At 33.6% G+C, this 19391-nt stretch overlaps 1 protein-coding gene across 1 annotated transcript in view; it reads left to right on the forward strand.

Annotated features, from left to right (window-relative positions):
* LOC133206146 (probable ATP-dependent RNA helicase DHX37) overlaps positions 1–19391 on the forward strand; it is a 725850-nt gene that overhangs the window by 435541 nt on the left and 270918 nt on the right. Inside the window, exon 15 of the mRNA XM_061342078.1 lies at positions 12207–12331. Coding sequence (XP_061198062.1) covers positions 12207–12331 — 125 coding nt within the window. The remainder of the gene's footprint in view (positions 1–12206; positions 12332–19391) is intronic.

Below are 19391 nucleotides of genomic sequence, written 5' to 3' on the forward strand. Positions count from 1 at the left end.
CCGAGTGATTGCACATGGTGCAGTGTCAGTGTGGTCAAAGCATCATTACAGGTATATCAGTAGGAGTTAATTCATTTTGTGTTTTAATTGGATTATATTTCATGAAGTTGACAGGACCCATGACAGTCAGTAAGTACAAGTTTAAGTATAGAATGGGGTAAAATAACCGAAATGCAAATGGTTAGGTTAAAGCTTAAAAAGGATCAAAGATCATCGGATGCCACAGTAGACGAATTTCACATTCTGAAGAGTTATTTCCCGTTGTCGACATTACATTCAATTACATGCACAGATCCAGGAATTTTTTCCAGGGGGGGGGGGGGGGGTGTTCCACACCTCAGTCAAAAAAATTCCAGCCCAGAATTTCCTGAGGAGCAAAAAAAAAAAAATACAACAAAAAACAAACAAAGAAAAAAACAAAAAACAAAAACACAAAAACAAAAACAGACAAAATAAAAACAATGATTGTGGGGTCCGTTTTTATAGGGGAAGGGCGTCCAAAGTCATTTTTTTATTTGAAAATTCCCCAGAGGGACATTTAACAACAAACAAACAAATGACTTAAAAATACAATATACATGTACATGTTTGTTAGTCAACAGATGTACTTCTGGTCATATCTCTAGTTCTCCCTTGAATCAGAAATGATGATATAAATATTTTAAGAATAATTAAGAGATGAAAAGGTTGTGCATCTTAAAATTGACTAAGCTCTGTGGTTGAATTAGCTATACCAGTTTAGCTTATTTTGCTACTCAAAGCACCTTGATTAACTATTTTTAATCATTCTTAAAACAATGCATGAAAAAAAACCTGCTTTTCAAATACTGTAACTCTTTCCAAGTACTTGTGATCATAAGTTTTTAGCTCACTTGAGACTTTTTCTGGTTTTCTGATCACATTTTGTCTGTCATCCATCTGTCCGTCTGTAAACTTTTCACATTTTTGTCCTCTTCACTAGAACCACTGGGCCAATTTTAACCAACCTTGCCACAAAGCATCTTTGGGTAAAGGGGATTCAAGATTGTTCAAATGAAGGGTCACACTCTCTTTCAAGGGGCGGATAATCAAGAATTAGTGAAAATTTGGTGGTATCATTTAAAAAAGTCTTATCAAGAACCACTGACTGGGCCCAAAAAGTTGAAACTTTCTTTTACATAGACTTGTGTAAATTCAAATTTGTTCAAATTATGACCCACTGGGGCAGGGTGGGGCCATATATGAGGATCCACTGATTTACATAGAAAAATGCAGGGGATTTTTTCCATCATAAATCTTCTTCTCATGAACAGCAAGGGCATTATTGTCATCCGTTTTCACGAAAGGGACCTAGGGGACATTAAATCTTATTTGTCTGTCAGTCTGTCCATTTGTCAGTCTGTCCGTCTGTCACAATAAATTTAACCTTGGTCATAACTTTTGAATAATAAGAGATAGGGCTTTCATATTTCACATGTACATTACCTACAAGACTTTCTAAACATACTATGATTTTTGAACCCATGACCTTGACCTTGAAGTTTGACCTACTTTTCAAAAAATTTAACATTATTTTAAATTGATCATTTTGAAAGAGAAAAGATAGGGCATTCATATTATACATGTATTTTACCTGTGACAAGACCTTTCTAAATATATCATGACTTTTGACTCTGTGACATTGACCTTGAAGTTTAACCTACTTTTCAAAAATGTTACATTTCCTTATAACTTTTGATTGAGAAGAGATAAGACTTTCATATTTGACATGTACATTCCTGTAACAAGATGTTTCTGAGCATGCTATGATTTTTTTACCCCTTGAGCTTGATGTTTTACCAAATTTTCAAAAATTTTAACTTTGGTGATTACTTTTGAATGACATATGATAGGGCGTGCATATTTGAAACAATATGTCATAAATAATGGCATCCCATCCACTAGGACACGAAAAGCAGGGGACCAGAATTCTTTGAATTTGCTTGTTAGTCATTTTGATATGGAAACATCCTCATATCATGCCTATAGTGTAGATTCAAGTTTTTTATGCCCTGCCATGAATATGGCCGAGGCATATAGTGTTTGTCATGTCTGACTTCAATTAAACGTGATATGCTGATACATACTGATGTAAGCTTTTCAACTGCATCAACCTTTTTTGATCTTGACCTTTCCTTTGACCTTGACCTTACTTTTCTTAAATTAGTGTCTAGATCAGTTTTGAATAAACAATTCAAGATATATTTATCAAACTTCATATGCTGATATATACTGCTGAGAGCTATCAATTGCATCAACTTTTTTGACCTTGACTTTTCCTTTGACCTTGACCTCACTTTTTTAAATTAGTGTTTATCTACGTTTTAAATAAACCATTTATATTTTTATCCAACTTCATATGCTAATAGTAAAAACATACTGATGTAAGTTTTTTCAACTGCATCAACATTTTGACCTCAACCTTTCCTTGACCTTGACCTCTCTTTTCTCAAATAAGTGTTAAGCTCAGTTTTAAATAAATCATTCAAGATATTTTTAACAAACCTAATATGCTGATATGTATTGGTGATAGCTATTCAACTGCATCAAAAACTTTCCACCTTGCACTTTCCTGTGACCTTGACCTCCCTTCTCTTTAATTTGTATTTTGCTTAATTTTAACATTGTTTAAGGAAACAATCTAAGATATTTTTATGTAAGCATGCACTTATACATAATTTGGTGAGAATTTATCATCTATATCCATTTTTTTTAGATTTTAGTTTCAATTTTAAAGAAACTGTTCAAGATATTCTCATCAAACTTCATACACTCATACAAATTTTCATGTTGCATTAGTAATATACATTCGGCGGGGCATTTATGTCCTATGGACATATTTCTAGTTATCATGACCCCCGACAAGGATAGGGTCAGGCCACAATAAGGGATCAAAGTTTTATATAGGAATAAAAGGGAAAAAAATCTTCAAAATTCTTCTTTTCAAGAACAACAAAAGCATGATTAATATGAAAACATTCCCAAGAAGTGTAGATTCAAGTTTGTACACATCATGACCCCATGGGTTAGGGAGGGGCCATTTTTTTCCTGCCCCTATTTGCTATCCCATGGAAATGCAAATTTTAAAACCATTTTACACATCCACAGGACAAAATCAATCATCTTCCAAATGATCATGATTTAAGGCTAGTGCATAAAATATAAGGGAAGTTCTGTGAACCAGGGTATTTAAACATGTTAAAAAATTTGACTCCCATTTGACCCCCAGGGTGAAAATGAAAATTGCGAAACTTACTGCACATCTACAGGACACCACCATCCATCTCCCAATAGAGGATTAGGCTACTGTGTAAAATGTAAGAGGAGTTCTGGGAATCGGGCTTTTTTCATAAAAAGCGTCATTTTTCAACCCCCGTTTGACCCCCAGGGTGAAAATGAAAATTGTGAAACTTACTGCACATCTACAGGACATCACCAACCATCTCCCAAAAGATGATTAGACTACTGTGTAAAATGTAGGAGGAGTTTGAGAAAGAAGAGTGTGACAGACGGATGGACGGACAGACATGAGTAACAACAATATACCTGAACTTTCTTTAGAAAGTGCGGGTATAACAAAGAAGTTACATTTATAAATTTTATTATACCCGCACTTTCTAAAGAAAGTTCAGGTATATTGTTGTTACTCATGTCTGTCCGTCCGTCCATCCATCTATCCGTCCGTCTGTCACACTCTTCTTTCTCAAACTCCTCTGTAGATGTGCAGTAAGGTTTCGGAATTTTCATTTTCACCCTGGGGGTCAAATGGGGGTCGAAAAATGATGTTTTTTATGCAAAAAGCCCCTGGTTCCCTGAACTCCTCTTACATTTTACACAGTAGTCTTATCATCTCTTGGGAGATGTTTGGTGGTGTCATGTAGATGTGCAGTAAGGTTTCGGAATTTTCATTTTCACCCTGGGGGTCAAATGGGGGTCGAAAAATGATGTTTTTTATGCCAAAAGCCCCTGGTTCCCTGAACTCCTCTTACATTTTACACAGTAGTCTTATCATCTTTTGGGAGATGTTTGGTGGTGTCCTGTAGATGTGCAGTAAGGTTTCGGAATTTTCATTTTCACCCTGGGGGTCAAATGGGGGTCAAAAAATGATGTTTTTTATGCCAAAAGCCCCTGGTTCCCTGAACTCCTCTTACATTTTACACAGTAGCGTAATCATCTTTTGGGAGATGTTTGGTGGTGTCCATTAGGAAGATGATTGGTTTATTCCTGTGGACGTGTAAAATGGTTTCAAAATTTGCATTTCCATGTGGATGGCAAATAGGGGCAGGAAAAAAATGGCCCCTCCCTAACCCATGGGGTCATGATGTGTACAAACTTGAATCTACACTTCTTGAGAATGTTTCCATATTAATCATGCTCTTGTTGTTCTTGAAAAGAAGAATTTTGAAGATTTTTTCCCCTTTTATTCCTATATAAAACTTCTTGTGGCCTGACCCTACCGTTGGAGGTCATGATTTGAAAACTAGAAATATGTCCATAGGACATGAATGCCCAGCCGAATGTATATTACTAATGCAACATGAAAATTTGTATGAGTGTATGAAGTTTGATGAGAATATCTTGAACAGTTTCTTTAAAATTGAAACTAAAATCTAAAGACAATTGGATATAGATGATAAATTCTCAACAAATTATGTATAAGTGCATGCTTACATAAAAATATCTTAAATTGTTTCTTTAATACTAAGAAAAACACAAATTAAAGAGAAGGGAGGTCAAGGTCACAGGAAAGTGCAAGGTGAAAAGTTTTTGATGCAGTTGAATAGCTCTCACTAATACATATCAGCATAGTAGGTTTGATAAAATATCTTGAATGATTTATTTAAAAATGAGCTTAACACTTATTTAAGAAAAGAGAGGTCAAGGTCAAAGGAAAGGTTGAGATTAAAATGTTGATGCAGTTGAAAAGCTAACATCAGTATGCATTTACTATTAGCATATGAAGTTTGATAAAAATATCATAAATGGTTTATTTAAAACATAGATAAACACTAATTTAAAAAGTGAAGTCAAGGTCAAAGGAAAAGTCAAGGTCAAAAAAGTAGATGATAGTCATAGCTCTCAGCAGTATGTATCAGCATATGAAGTTTGATAAATGTATCTTGAATTGTTTATTCAAAACTGATCTGGACACTAATTTAAGAAAAGTGAGGTCAAGGTCAAAGGAAAGGTCAAGGTCAAAAAGGTTGATGCAGTTGAAAAGCTTACATCAGTATGTATCAGCATATGAAGTTTTATTACAGTAATTTGAATGATTTCATTAAAAATAAGCTTAACACTAATTTAAAGAAAAGTGAAGTCAAGGTCAAAGGAAAAGTCAAGGTCAAAAATGTTGATGCAGTTGAATAGCTTACATCAGTATGCATCAACATATGATGTTTGATTACACTATCATTAATGTTATCTTTAAAACTGAGCTAAACACCAGTTTAAGAAAAGTGAAGTCAAGGTCAAAGGAAAGGTCAAGGTTAAAAAATGTTGATGCAGTTGCATAGCTCTTATCAAAATCTTTCAGCATATGAAGTTTGATAAAAATATCTTGGATGGTTTCTTTGAAACTGAGCTTTGAACTGAGCTAAAAGCAAAGCATGACAGAAGGACAGACGGAAGGACAGACAGAAGGATGTAAGACAGATATGACAAACACTATATGCCTCGGCCATATTCATGGAGGGGCATAAAAAAACTTTAATCTACACTATATGAGGATGTTTCCATATCAAAATGACTAACAACCAAATTCAAAGAATTGGGTCCCCTACTTTTCGTGTCTTAGTGGATGGGATGCCATTATTTATGGCATATTGTTTCAAATATGCACGCCCTATCATATGTCATTCAAAAGTAATCTGCAAAGTTAAAATTTTTGAAAATTTGGTAAAACATCAAGCTCAAGGGGTAAGAAATCATAGCATGCTCGGAAACATCTTGTTACAGGTAATGTACATGTCAAATATGAAAGTCCTATCTCTTCTCAATCAAAAGTTATAAGGAAATACAACATTTTTGAAAAGTAGGTTAAACTTCAAGGTCAATGTCACAGGATCAAAAGTCATGATATATTTAGAAAGGTCTAGTCACAGGTAAAATACATGTATAATATGAATGCCCTATCTTTTCTCTTTTAAAATGTGATGAGAAAACCAGAAAAACTCAAGTGAGCTAAAAACTTATGATCACAAGTACTTGGAAAGAGATACAGTATTTGAAAAGCAGTTTTTTTTTTCATGCATTGTTTTAAGAAGCTGAAAATCTATGACTTGTATCCATGTTGAAAAAACTGCACATTTTAGAAAACAGTATGATTAAAAATAATTAATCTGAAGCATGTTAAGGTGCTTTGAGTTGCAAAATAAGCTAAAGTGGTATAGCTAATTTAACCACAGAGCTTAGGTTAAGTCAATTTTAAGATGCACAACCTTTTCAACTCTTAATCATTCTTAAAATATTTATATCATCATTTCTGATTCAAGGGAGAACTAGAGATATGACCAGAAGTATATCTGTTGACTAATAAACATGTACATGTATCATGTGTATATTATGATTTTAAAGTCATTTGTTTGTTTGTTGTTAAATGCCCCTCTCGGGAATTTTTCATTCATATGGAGACACCACCACTTAAAAATAATGAAGACGTACAAGTCGGATTTGAGGTTAACATTCATTTTAGGAGTTGTCAACAATTAAGACGTAAAGAGATAACTCCTTCCCCTCACCCCTTCCCAGACCCCTGTTTGTTCATGTATGCAAACTAATACTTTGTTTTGACATAAAAAATGTGAATATATACAAATAGTTTAATGGTCCATCTCTTTGAATGATTTTCATTCCTAATTCTAGGAGGGTACATGGGTTGACCCAAATTCATGAATAAAATGTCAAGCAATCTTATCATTGATGCACTTTTATTTAATTTGATGTAGTCATATTGTGAACATTTCCAGTTCATTAAGAGAGTGGGGATGACCTCCAGGGGTTCATAACCTTAAACCATTAGATATACATAACATAATAACACAAGAAACAAAATTATTCATAGTCAAATGGAAAAGTTTTCTACTTTTTTGGAGTCACCTGACCATTTGTCATTTCAGGGACAGGGAGCAGCTAGGGAGATCCTCCCCCTCTGGAATTTGCATAGTTATTTACATAGGACTATGATTATACTGATTTACAGAAGCAAATTAAAAAATGACTGGACGCCCTCCCCCTATAAAAAACGGACCCCACCATCATTGTTTTTATTTGTTTGTTGGTTTTTGTTTGTTTGTTGGTGTTTGTTTGTTTGTTTGGTTGGTTTTTTTTTTTTGCTTCACAGGAAATTCTGGGCTGGAAATTTTTTTTGACTGAGGTGTGGACCTCCCCCCCCCCCCCCCCCCCCCCGAAAAAATTCCTGGATCTGTGCATGTAATTGAATGTAATGTCGACAACGGGAGATAACTCTTCATAATGTGAAATTCGTCTACTGTGGCATCCGATGATCTTTGATCCTTTTTATACCCCCCGCAAACGAAGTTTAGGGGGGGTATATTGGAATCAGCATGTCCGTCTGTCTGTCCGTCTGTCCGTCTGTCTGTAGACGAGATTTTGTCCGGACCATTTCTTGGAAACTGTTGGAAGGATTTGTCTGAAAATTTGTACACTTATTATTCACCATATGAAGGTGTGCACCTGGTATTTTCATTATGATTGGATAATTATTTTGCATTTTACAGGTGTTTTTTTCATTTTTATTATGTGGTTTTGTCTGGATCTGTTCCCAGAGACTATTGCATAGATTTGTATGAAAATTTGTACACTTATTATTTACCATATGAAGATGTGCACCTGGTATTTTCAACATTATTTGATAATTTTTCTGCATTTTACAAGTGTTTTTTTTTAATTTAATTTATTGACTTAGTCATTTCGAGTTCATGTCTAAGGTTTGAGACATAGAATCTAGAACATCTGTACAAAAATGTGAACTACAGCTTAAAACTACTCATTAGAACTAAAAAAAAAACACAAAGTATTAAAAACAGTTTTTACATTACACAGCAGATAGTGTAAATCCATTTGTCCCTTGGGAGTAATGAGTGGACATGCATCCAGTTAAAGATTAATTAATGAGTTCAGTGTGGGAAGCTGTTAGGGCATCTCTAGGTCTTATCTATATCTCAGGGGAATTGGGCAGAAAGAAATAAAGATCTCTGTTGTCTAAGTCTCTTAATTGTAATTTATGTCTGTGAAAATACATAGTTACTAAAACCAGCCTTTTATTTTTAAAATGAGTTTGATATAAAGGTATTAAAATAAATTTGATTTTCTATAATTAATTATGATTTTTTTTTTTCAACAATCAATTTGCAGAGTGTCATGTCTCACAAAGATGACAGATAGTTGCAAACTATTTTTTCAATGTAATAAAAAACACTGTAATTATTAGTGTTGATGTTTTATTAGGCTGCACCGTAGTTTCATTCATTAAATAGAGTGCCCCACCAGAGCATGATACGCCCATCAAATATTGTTAAATTATCATAAACAGTATAGATTCATTTGCTTGAATGACATCTTAGCGAGACAAGGCAGTCTGCAATTTGTTGTAAAGATATAAAAATTCAAATAAAAAATGTACAATAAATAATTAGTTTAAATTATATTATACAATATCATATAAGTTTTAATTATTATATACAATATCAAATTAGTTTTAATTACATCAAATTTATCTTGAAAGTAAGACTAGCCAACAAGAACAATTCAATACAACACAAGCAATTAATTAAGAGACTGATTCCTTTTGCCCAATTCCCAAGAGATGTAGATAACACCTGCTTGATCAGAGATGTTCTACCAGTTATCTCCTCACACTAAACTCATTAATTTCTCTCTAATTTGACATGCAATTTTTCTGCCATCAAAATTTTCCTTGACCAGTGCCTGAATTTTTGTTGTTACAGATTGCTGTAAAGAACATAATGAAAAAAATAAGACTAGTATTTTCTTGATTTAACACTTTTTTAATAAAGATACTGCAATACTCTGACATCTTTTGGGATTGTGTAATTTAAAAGTTAAAAGACATAGTTTTTTGATTCTAAGTCTAATGGTTTTCTAGTTATGATTTTTCCATATTTGGCCATAGCGTCTTTATTAAATGTCAGAGCGACCTGGTTTTAATGTGCGACACACCTTCTACCCTAGATGTATCAGCTGACAAAGTTTGATAATTCTAGGCCTAATAGTATTAAAGTTATGAGCCGGACATGAAAAAGCTAACGGACGGACGAACATGAACGCTATAACATAATACGCCCCGTCGTAAGATGGACATATAAAAATATATAATGAGTAATTAAATTTTCACTGTAAATGTTTAAGGAAATTGTGAACACCTCTCACATCTAGAAAACATTAGTGATTTGGTACTTTCTCTGAAAAACCCAGCGGGGGGTATTTGTCCCTTTTGGACAGTTCTAGTTAAACTTTAACCTAACCATCTGCATTTCATTTTATTTTACCCCAATCTATACTTAAATTTGTACTTACTGACTGTCATAGGTCCTGTTAACTTCATGAAATATAATCCAATTAAAACACAAAATGAATTAATAATTCCTACTGATATACACGTAATGATGTTTTCACCACACTGCACCATGTGCAATCACTCGGCACACCTCGGCCGATTTGTATCTTATCTAACATTTGATGAAGGTGACGGAATCAGCCAAGGTTTGCCAAATGCATGTGCAATCTAAAAATGATAATGGTAAAACTAGCACTAGTAGGGTGATGCAAGCCCAGTGTGATGAAGAAATTTTTCAAAAAGGTGTTCACATACATGTACAGTACAAGAACAAATTTTAAATTATCATAACGATGTTTTTAACATAACTTTGCCATCTAGGCCTATTTCCAAAAACAGGCAAATTGTGTGTGAGGGGGGGGGGGGGACAAAATTGATTGGGTATGGCTTTTCAAGAGGGTTTTTGCCTAATTAAATACTAAAAAAAAGTTTGCACATTTTGATAAATTCATTAAAAACGCGTTGTCCTAAAATAACATTATTTGTTGTTGAGAAAATAAATTTAAAAAGTTCAATTATGGGCCAAAAATTTATATCCCCCTTTTTATCAAAACCTAATTTACATCATTAATTAAATTCTGTTATTTCAGACTGGTAATGAATTAAGTAAAGGAAATACCTATAAGAGGCTCATAGGTCACATGGTCACCTGAGCATTTTATGCTCGATTTGACAAATACATGTACTGTGTAAATTATAGAATTATTTTGGCTTATTCCTTGGTAGGCCCAATATGAAGGAGTGTGCATTTAGAGGCAAACACCTTAGTGCGGGTATTACTGTCTCATGACAGCATCTAGTTTTATATTTTTATTTATATTTAATTCACAATCTATCCAGGGAAAAATAGTTTACGGTTATTAGTCAAGCATTTAGTCTACTTCCAAAATGGCGACCATCGAAGAAAGAACGTAAACATGTGCTGAATTAAGATGGCAATAACTATCAAAGAATATATTTTGTACATCAAATTATTTGAAAAATGTTATCATATTAGATTCATCTGTAAGTGAAATAATTTATTTTAGGAAATTCACTAAGTAAACTAATCAAACGAAAACAAAAGTGCAAGTTTGAAATTTGCTACAATGTATTATCAATACATGTAGCTCTATACATCTATCTTTGGACTCAGTATGGAGCAATCGGCTATTCTAATAATCGGCTATTCTGATAAAATTAGACTGACAACTTGACTATTGAATAGAACAAGAGCCACTGTACTAATACAAATATTCATGTTGCATTGCTAACCTTACTGCACATCTACAGAACACCACCATCCATCTCCCAAAAGATGATTAATGTAAGGGGTTCAGGGAACTAGGGTCTTTTTGCATATAAAGCATCATTTTTCGACCCCCATTTGACCCCCAGGGTGAAAATGATAATTCCCAAACCTTACTGCACATCTACATGACACCACCATCCATCTCCCAAAAGACGATTAGACTACTGGGTAAAATGTAAGAGAAGTTCAAGAAACTAGGGTCTTTTTGCATGAAAAACGTCATTTTTCGACCCCCATATGACCCCCAGGGTGAAAATGAAAATTCCCAAACCTTACTGCACATCTACAGAACACCACCATCCATCTCCCAAAAGATGATTAACATACTGGGTAATATGTAAGAGGAGTTCAGGGAACCAGGGTCTTTTTGCATAAAAATTGTAATTTTTCGACCCCCATTTGACCCCCAGGATGAAAATGAAAATTCCGAAACCTTACTGCACATCTTCAGGACACCACCAACCATCTCCCAAAAGATGATTAACATACTGGGTAAAATGTAAGAGGAGTTCAGGGAACCAGGGTCTTTTTGCATAAGAAACGTCATTTTTCGACCCCCATTTGACCCCCAGGGTGAAAATGAAAATTCCGAAACCTTACTGCACATCTACAGGATGCCACAAACCATCTCCCAAAATATGATTAACATACTGGGTAAAATGTAAGAGGAGTTCAGGGAACCAGGGTCTTTTTGCATAAAAAACGTCATTTTTCGACCCCCATTTGACCCCCAGGGTGAAAATGAAAATTCCGAAACCTTACTGCACATCTACAGGATGCCACTAACCATCTCCCAAAAGGTGATTAGACAACTGGATAAAATGTAAGAGGAGTTCAAGGAACCAGGGGCTTTTTGCATAAAAAACGTCATTTTTCGACCCCCATTTGACCCCCAGGGTGAAAATGAAAATTCCGAAACTTTATTTCACATCTACATGACACCACCAAACATCTCCCAAAAGATGATTAGGCTACTGTGTAAAATGTAAGAGGAGTTTGAGAAAGAAGAGTGTGACAGACGGAAAATAAGCAACCTGTATTAAGAGACCACCTGTTATATGTGACCTTTTTTCCTTCTCTGCTGGATTGTCTCTTAATACAGGTTTGACTGTATATAAAAATAATTTAAATAATTATAGTTTTGGGGCATTTTGATTATGATTTTATTTAGTTTCCCCTTGAACATGAGTTTTTCATAGTTAGTCATGTGTATACTAATTGTACATGTATGTATTTTTGATATTCAATTGTTTCTAATGAGTTAAGCAATGCAGGTTAATTACCACTCTCATGAATTTACAGGTGAAAACAAAGTTTTATGATAAAGTGACAGGAGTTTCAACATTTAGGATTGGTTGGACGTCAAAAGCTGCTGCCAATCAAAGAGCAGGAAGAGCCGGGCGTATTGCACCAGGTCACTGTTACAGGTAAAGAGAAAATTTTACTCACTTTAAAGAGGAGTGCACCTGGAAGTATTGTAATGTCAGTGTTTTATAAAAGCATATTTAAAATATCTACTATGATAAAGAATTTTTAAAAATATAGAGAAACACATGCCTTGTTTCTTGGTAAAAAGCAGTTAAACAACCTTTTTGCACTTAGAAAAATTTGAAATGTTCATTTAAATGACTGCTGTTTAAAAAAGAAAATATTATAATCACGACTATACCTTTTGTGTGAATGAATTCTCAAAATTAAAATTAAATTCGGTTGGTAAGTATCGAAAATCAGCCCGAGAATGTCACCTCCAGTTGGAGGCGGCAAATTCCCAATTTTCATAATGGTGCCTGTTCTGACGTTTTTCTGGCACGTAAAAATATCAAAATCGTAAAAAAGCAAGGAAAACATAAGATATTTCTGACTAATTAAACAACATGCTTTCTGCGTCCATCTTGTGAAGTTGGAAGTCGCAATCGTTCACTTAAAATAAAATTGCAACCATATTGACATTTGAAATAGTTTTCACAATCGCTAATGGGAAAATTATCATCTTTTTTACAGTTCGAAGAGTAACTTTGAAATAGTCTACCTAAATATTTTTTCATTATCTGCCAATATTTTTCTTAATTTATTTACCAAATATACCACTAGTCATAATTATTCTTTAGATTATAATAACTAATGAAAATGAAACTTCCTCTTACCGAAGGGGTACACTGAAATATTCAACGATGGCTTCTGTGGGAATTTTAATTGTTTGACCGATAAAGGGATATACACCGTGTACAAAATGGTGTTAATAACACCTATGTTTGTTCAACAATCCAAGGGGCATGATAAACAGATTGATGTGGTAATAGGGGTATTACAGCACTTTGTGTGCAGTGAGGCATGGATAAGTATGATAACTTCACATTGCGCTGAATTATTACCAATCAATTATCACATTAACCAGAATTGGTCTTCTTTGTTATTTATGCAAGAAGTAACTGTTTGGTCACAAATCAGCTCGCTGTTGTATATAGTCCCAAAAACCTTTAGATGAATGCAATTGCTCTGAATGAGACACGTCTTGAAAAGTGATTGTCCATGCAATTTTTAGCTCACCTGAGCTGAAGGCTCAAGTTAGCTTTTCTGATCAAAATTTGTCCATTGTCTGTCGTCGTTGTCGTCGGCATTGTCATTAACTTTTCATAATTTCATCTTCTCCTCCAGAACCACTGGGCCAATTTCAACCAAACTTGGCACAGAGTATTCTTGGCTGAAGGGGATTCAAATTTGTTCAAATGAAGGGCCACGGCCTCTTCCAAGGGGAGATAATTGAAAAATAGTGAAAAATTAATGGAAATTTTTAAAAAAAATCTTCTTCTCAAGAACCAATGGGCCAGGAAAGATGAAACTCATGTGGAATCATCGACAGGTAGTGTGGATCCAAGTTTGTTCAAATCATGACACCTGGGGGTAGAGTGGTGCCACAATGGACTATCAAAGTTTTACATAGGAATATATAGGAAAAATCTTTAAAAATCTTCTCAAAGCCATGATTGGTTATATTTATGTGAAAGCATCCTCAGGTAGTGTAGATTCAAATTTGTTAAAATCAGGACCCCTGGATGTAGGGTGGGGCCACAATGGGCGATCGAATTTTAATATAGGAGTATATCCGAAAAATCTTCAAAAATTATCTTCTCAAGAACAGCTAAGCCATGATTGGTAATATATATATGGAAGCATCTTCAGGTGATGTGGATTCAAATTTGTATAAATCTTGACCCCGGGGGTTGGGTGGGGCCAAAATGGACGATCAAAGTTTTACATAGGAGTATATAGGAAAAATCATCAAAAGTCTACTTTTCAAGAACAGCAAAGCCATTATTGGTCATATTTATATGAAAGCATCCTAATGTAGTGTAGATTCAGGTTTGTTCAATTCATGACCCCCGGGGGTAGGGTGGGGCAACAATTGTTGGATCAAAGTCTTACATAGGAGTATATAGGAAAAATCTTTAAAAATCTTTCTCTCAAGAACAGCAAAGCCATGATTGGTCATAATTATATGGAAGGATCCTCGGATAGTGTCGATTCAAGTTTGTTCAAATCATGACCCCTGGGGGTAGGTTGGGACCACAATGAAAGTTTAATCTTGTAAGAAAAGAAGCCACAGTTAGTCAAAGAAATATGTGAGCATCCTTAGTTAGTGTAGATTCAATTTTGTTCAAATCATACCCCCACCCCCACCCACCCCCCTTAGGACCACTTATGCATGTAAGCTTTTTCAATACTGAACTGATTTTTAGCTTTTTTTCCTAGCCACAGTGCTCAGGTGAGCAATGTGGCCCATGGGCCTCTTGTTTTATTATCCCCTAGCTATGAATTTGGAGGGGATATAAATGTACTATATGTTCTACTTATTACGCCTAACGTATTTCAATGCTCAAAATAATTTTGCTAACGTTAATTTTGACTTTTAAAAATTTCATCCCCCCCTCTTCAATGTTTGAAGACTTATATCTCAGAAAGTATCAGTGGTCAAAAATCACTGTCGCTAAATTTTTTGTAGGTATTGGTCTCTACAATTTATATCTTGAATTTGAGAGTATGATTTTAGCTTCTTCAGAAATTTTAGTTTTTCTTTAGTAGAAACCGGAAGTGCCTAAACCGGAAGTTCAAAACCTTACATACGCAAGATATTAATATTTTCTATTTAGTGGTTATAAAAGAAAATACCTATTCTTAAATGTACTGCTTAAAAGCTGAACGAAAAAAGTGTTCGGTATAATAATAATAATAACTAGACTCTTGTTGCCATGGCAACAAAAAGGTCTTCCGTTCCTATATGGTACCATTTGCATTGATTTTTTTTTATGTAGAGAAACGTGTACAGTATGTAATTATTAAGTTGTAAAGAATCTAAAATTTATCCTTTCAGTACTTGCAGTCCATTGATTTTTACTGCAAAAATGAATGTATCTGTTGTCCTTATATATGATATTGTGTGCATGTTTTTTTTTTTCATTAGTAGAAGCATATTTAAACTTTTTTTAAATTTAAAAGTTAAATGGGGGGGGGGGGTGTCTAGAAAACAACCTGGCAGTTCTTACAGTACTTTGATTTTCACTACAAAAATGAAAGTATTCGCCGTCCTTATATATAAACATGACAAATTATAATAATTGTAGTGTATGAATTGAATTTTACATTTAGAGAATCATCTATATATAAGTCAAAGTAAAAAAGAATTGTAAATATCCTTTCAGTCCTTGCGGTACTTTGATTTTTATTTGCTAATGAAAATAGCTTCCATAGGTAACTTATTGTATGCATTATGTATAGAAAAACATGCCTGTTTATACTACCCTATAGTTAGAAAAAAGTGGGTATCTAAAACAGTCCTCTCAGTACTTCAGGTACTTTTATATTTACTGCAATTAAATGTAGTCTTCATTCTTATATATGATACTGTATATATTGATTTTTTTATGCAGAGAAACATGTAAGCATAACCTTCATGTAAGTTAAAGTAAGAAATGCGCTTTCAATACTTTTAGTACTTTGATTTTTTTAAAAGCAAATTGAAAGTAGCTGAAATCTACAAAACGGGTGATCTGATTTCAAAACAAATTATATATTTGGCAGTTATGGACCTATCGCCTAAAAATATCTTGAAAATATATTTCAAAAACAGAAAAAAGTCAAAAATTGACTGAAACACAAATTCACTTCCGGTTCAGACTGGAAGTTCCGAACACAAACGAAAATCACGTAGAAACAAAAAGAATGTCATGATCTAATATTCCTGTAAATTTCACATCTTAACCTCAAACCCTTTCTGAGAAAAACGCCGGACAAAAGTGCATTTTAAAATTTGAAATTCGGTCATAACTTCAGACCAGAAGTGAATTTTTCAAAATATGGAATTTATAATATATAAACTTCAGATATCAGCCTATTATCCTTTGAAAAATTGTTAAAATCTATTGAAACATCTCTGAGTAATCGCGCTCACAAAATTTGGGAGGAATAATAATAATAATAAAAAGAAACAATACAATCACTATAGGTCTTCCGTTGTGAATGGAAGACCTAATAAAAAAGACGAAAACAATGCAATCACTAATACAATGCTTTGACATTGGCAATTAGAAAAAATATTATATAAATTCATGAAATCCTTCATAGTTCTTCAAGTGACTGTAAAGAATTTAGCATGCATGAACATGTTCGACGGTGTTTGGTCAATTTGAACCCTGCTCCATTCGGACCATGGCATAAGGCCCTGAACTGTAATTGTGATATTTTGTTTAAAACTATTTTTATATGCCCTTCTTAAGACGGGACGTATTATGTTATAGCGTTCATCTCCGTCCGTCTGTTAGCTTTTTCATGTCCGGATCATAACTTTAATACTATCAGGCCTAGAATTATCAAACTTTGTCAGCTGATACATCTTGGGTAGAAGGTGTGTCGTGCATTAAAAGTAGGTCACTATGACCTTTAATTAAGATGCTATGGCCAAATATGGAAAAATCCTATCCGGCTCATAACTAGAAAACTATTAGACCTAGAATCATCAAACTTGGCCAATTTATGCATCTTAGGTAGAAGGTGTGTCGCGTCCTATTTCAAGGTCACTGTGACCTTTAATTTAAGTGAAATTAAAAAAAAACTGTCTTTTTACTATTAGATTACACAATCCCAATAAAATGCAAGAGTGTTGCAGTATCCTTATTAAAAAAATGTTAAATCAAGAAAATACTTATTTTTTTCATTATATACTTTACAGCAATCTGTAACAAATGTAATGTTACAAGAGAAATTCCACCTCTCCAAGGGGTGCAATAATCAAGCACTGGTCAAGGAGAATTTGATAACAGAAAATTGCACCTCAAATTAGAGAGAAATTAATGAGTTTAGTGTGAGGAGATAACTGGTAGAGCATCTCTGATCAAGCAGGTGTTATCTACATATCTTGGGAATTGGGCTAAGGAATCGGCCTCTTAATTGAATAGTTTTGTTGGCTAGTCTAACTTTCAAGATAAATTTGATGTAAAGTAATTAAAACTAATTTGATATTATATAATATAATTAAAAATAATTTGATATTGTATAATATAATTAAAACTAATTACATTTTGTATATCTTTTTTTATTTTAATTTTTATATCTTTACAACAAATTGCAGAGTGTCGTGACTCACTATTAAAGATGACAAATTTATAGTCGAAAGAATAAACATAATTTGTTTTGATGTTTTATTAGGCTGTAGCATTGTTAATTCATCATAAAATATACAATAAACAAACCTGCAGACGAGCATTTGTTCAGCTCTAACAAAAACCAGTGGAGAAATATATGATGTATTATTTGTTATAATTATTACCTACACCACGGGACATGTATGTACATCAAACATTATAAGGAATAGAAAAATCATTGAAATCTTTGTATCAAGGTTAACATGATTTTCTTGCACTTTAGACTGTTTATGATAACTGAACAATATTTGACAGGTGTATCATGCTGTGGCGGGGCACTTTATTTTCATTATGTCTCCTGAGTCACTCATTTGACTTGCTGCTATCTTCAAATTCAAAAAAGATCTTTTGAAATTGTTTTTCTTGTTCAATGCCATTGAAGAATTTCAGGCTTTTGATTTCATAACAACTAAAGTAGATTTAAAAATTCCAAATTTATACGACTGGTTATGTTTATTTAACCCTGCTTCTATCATTATACCCTCCGCAAATGAAGTTTTTTGGGGGGGGGGGGGTATATCCATCTGCCTGTCTGTAGATGAGACTTTGTCCAGACCTGTTCTCTGAGACTATTGCATAAATTTGCCTGAAAATTTGTACACCCATTATTCATCATATGAAGGTGACTGCACCTGATATTTTCATCATGATTGGATAATTTTTTGCATTTTACAGTTATTTTTTTATTTTTATTATGTGATTTTGACTGGACCTATTCTCAGAGACTATTGCATAGATTTGTCTGAAAATTTGTACACTCATTATTCACCATATGAAGGTGTGCACCTGCTATTTTCATCGTTACTGGGTAATTATTCTACATTTTACAGGTTTTTTTTTTTCATTTTTATTGACTTAGTCATTTTGGGTGTATGTAGGTTTGAGACATAAAACCTAGAACTGCCAATTGGTACATCTGTACAAAAATGTGAACCGCAGCCTAAAACTACTCATTAAAACTAAAAATAAAATCACCAAGTATTAAAAAAGTTTTTTGATACTATACTCTCTACAAATCCAAGAGTCATGCAGTAAACCTTATTAAAAAAATGTTGCATCAAGATCACCAGTTTTTGGTTGTTTTTTTTTTCATTATGTAAAGCTTTGTAACAAATTAAAAGAAAAAATTCTTTGTTTTCAACAGAATGACATAGATATGCCTTTTCTATTGTACACAGTGCATTACAAAGCAGTTAGCATAAATCATTTTGTCCCTTGGGAGTAATGAGTGGACATGCATCCAGTTAAAGATTAATTTAAATAAATGAGTTCAGTGCGGGAAGCTGTTAGGGCATATCTGATCAAGCAGATGTTATCTATATCCAGTGATTTTTCTACACCCAATTTAGGTCCAAATATTGGCCCTTTCCCCTATGAAATATTACCGATTTTTTCCCAATTTCAGTTGCTTTTTTCCCAAAATAAAACCATTGTTGTTTTTGGTATATTGAATTTTTTACGTACGACTTATCTAAAATGGAACGCTATTGTTCTCGGCCATTCAGACTCTTAAAATAATAGTGAGGAAGAGCAGATTATTTTGTGCATTTACAAGACATAGAAAAATAAATGGATCATGTCAGATGTCAAACTTGTGTGTAAATACGTCGTAAAAAAGTGTAAGATGCATGTGAACTGGTGAAACATAGCTTTATTTATAAAGAACTAGTAGTTCTACAACAAGCATCCCTTATTCCACAAAAATCAAGTTTTCTACTCTCAGCAGATGCAACTAATATTGCAGGGTAATTGCGGCAATATGATTAAAGGTAATTTAGAAAGCTTTAATAAT

Source organism: Saccostrea echinata, unplaced genomic scaffold (assembly GCF_033153115.1).
Source record: "Saccostrea echinata isolate AGI-Se365-2 ecotype Australia unplaced genomic scaffold, CSIRO_AGI_Sech_v1 ptg000054l, whole genome shotgun sequence".
Lineage (NCBI taxonomy): Eukaryota > Metazoa > Mollusca > Bivalvia > Ostreida > Ostreidae > Saccostrea > Saccostrea echinata.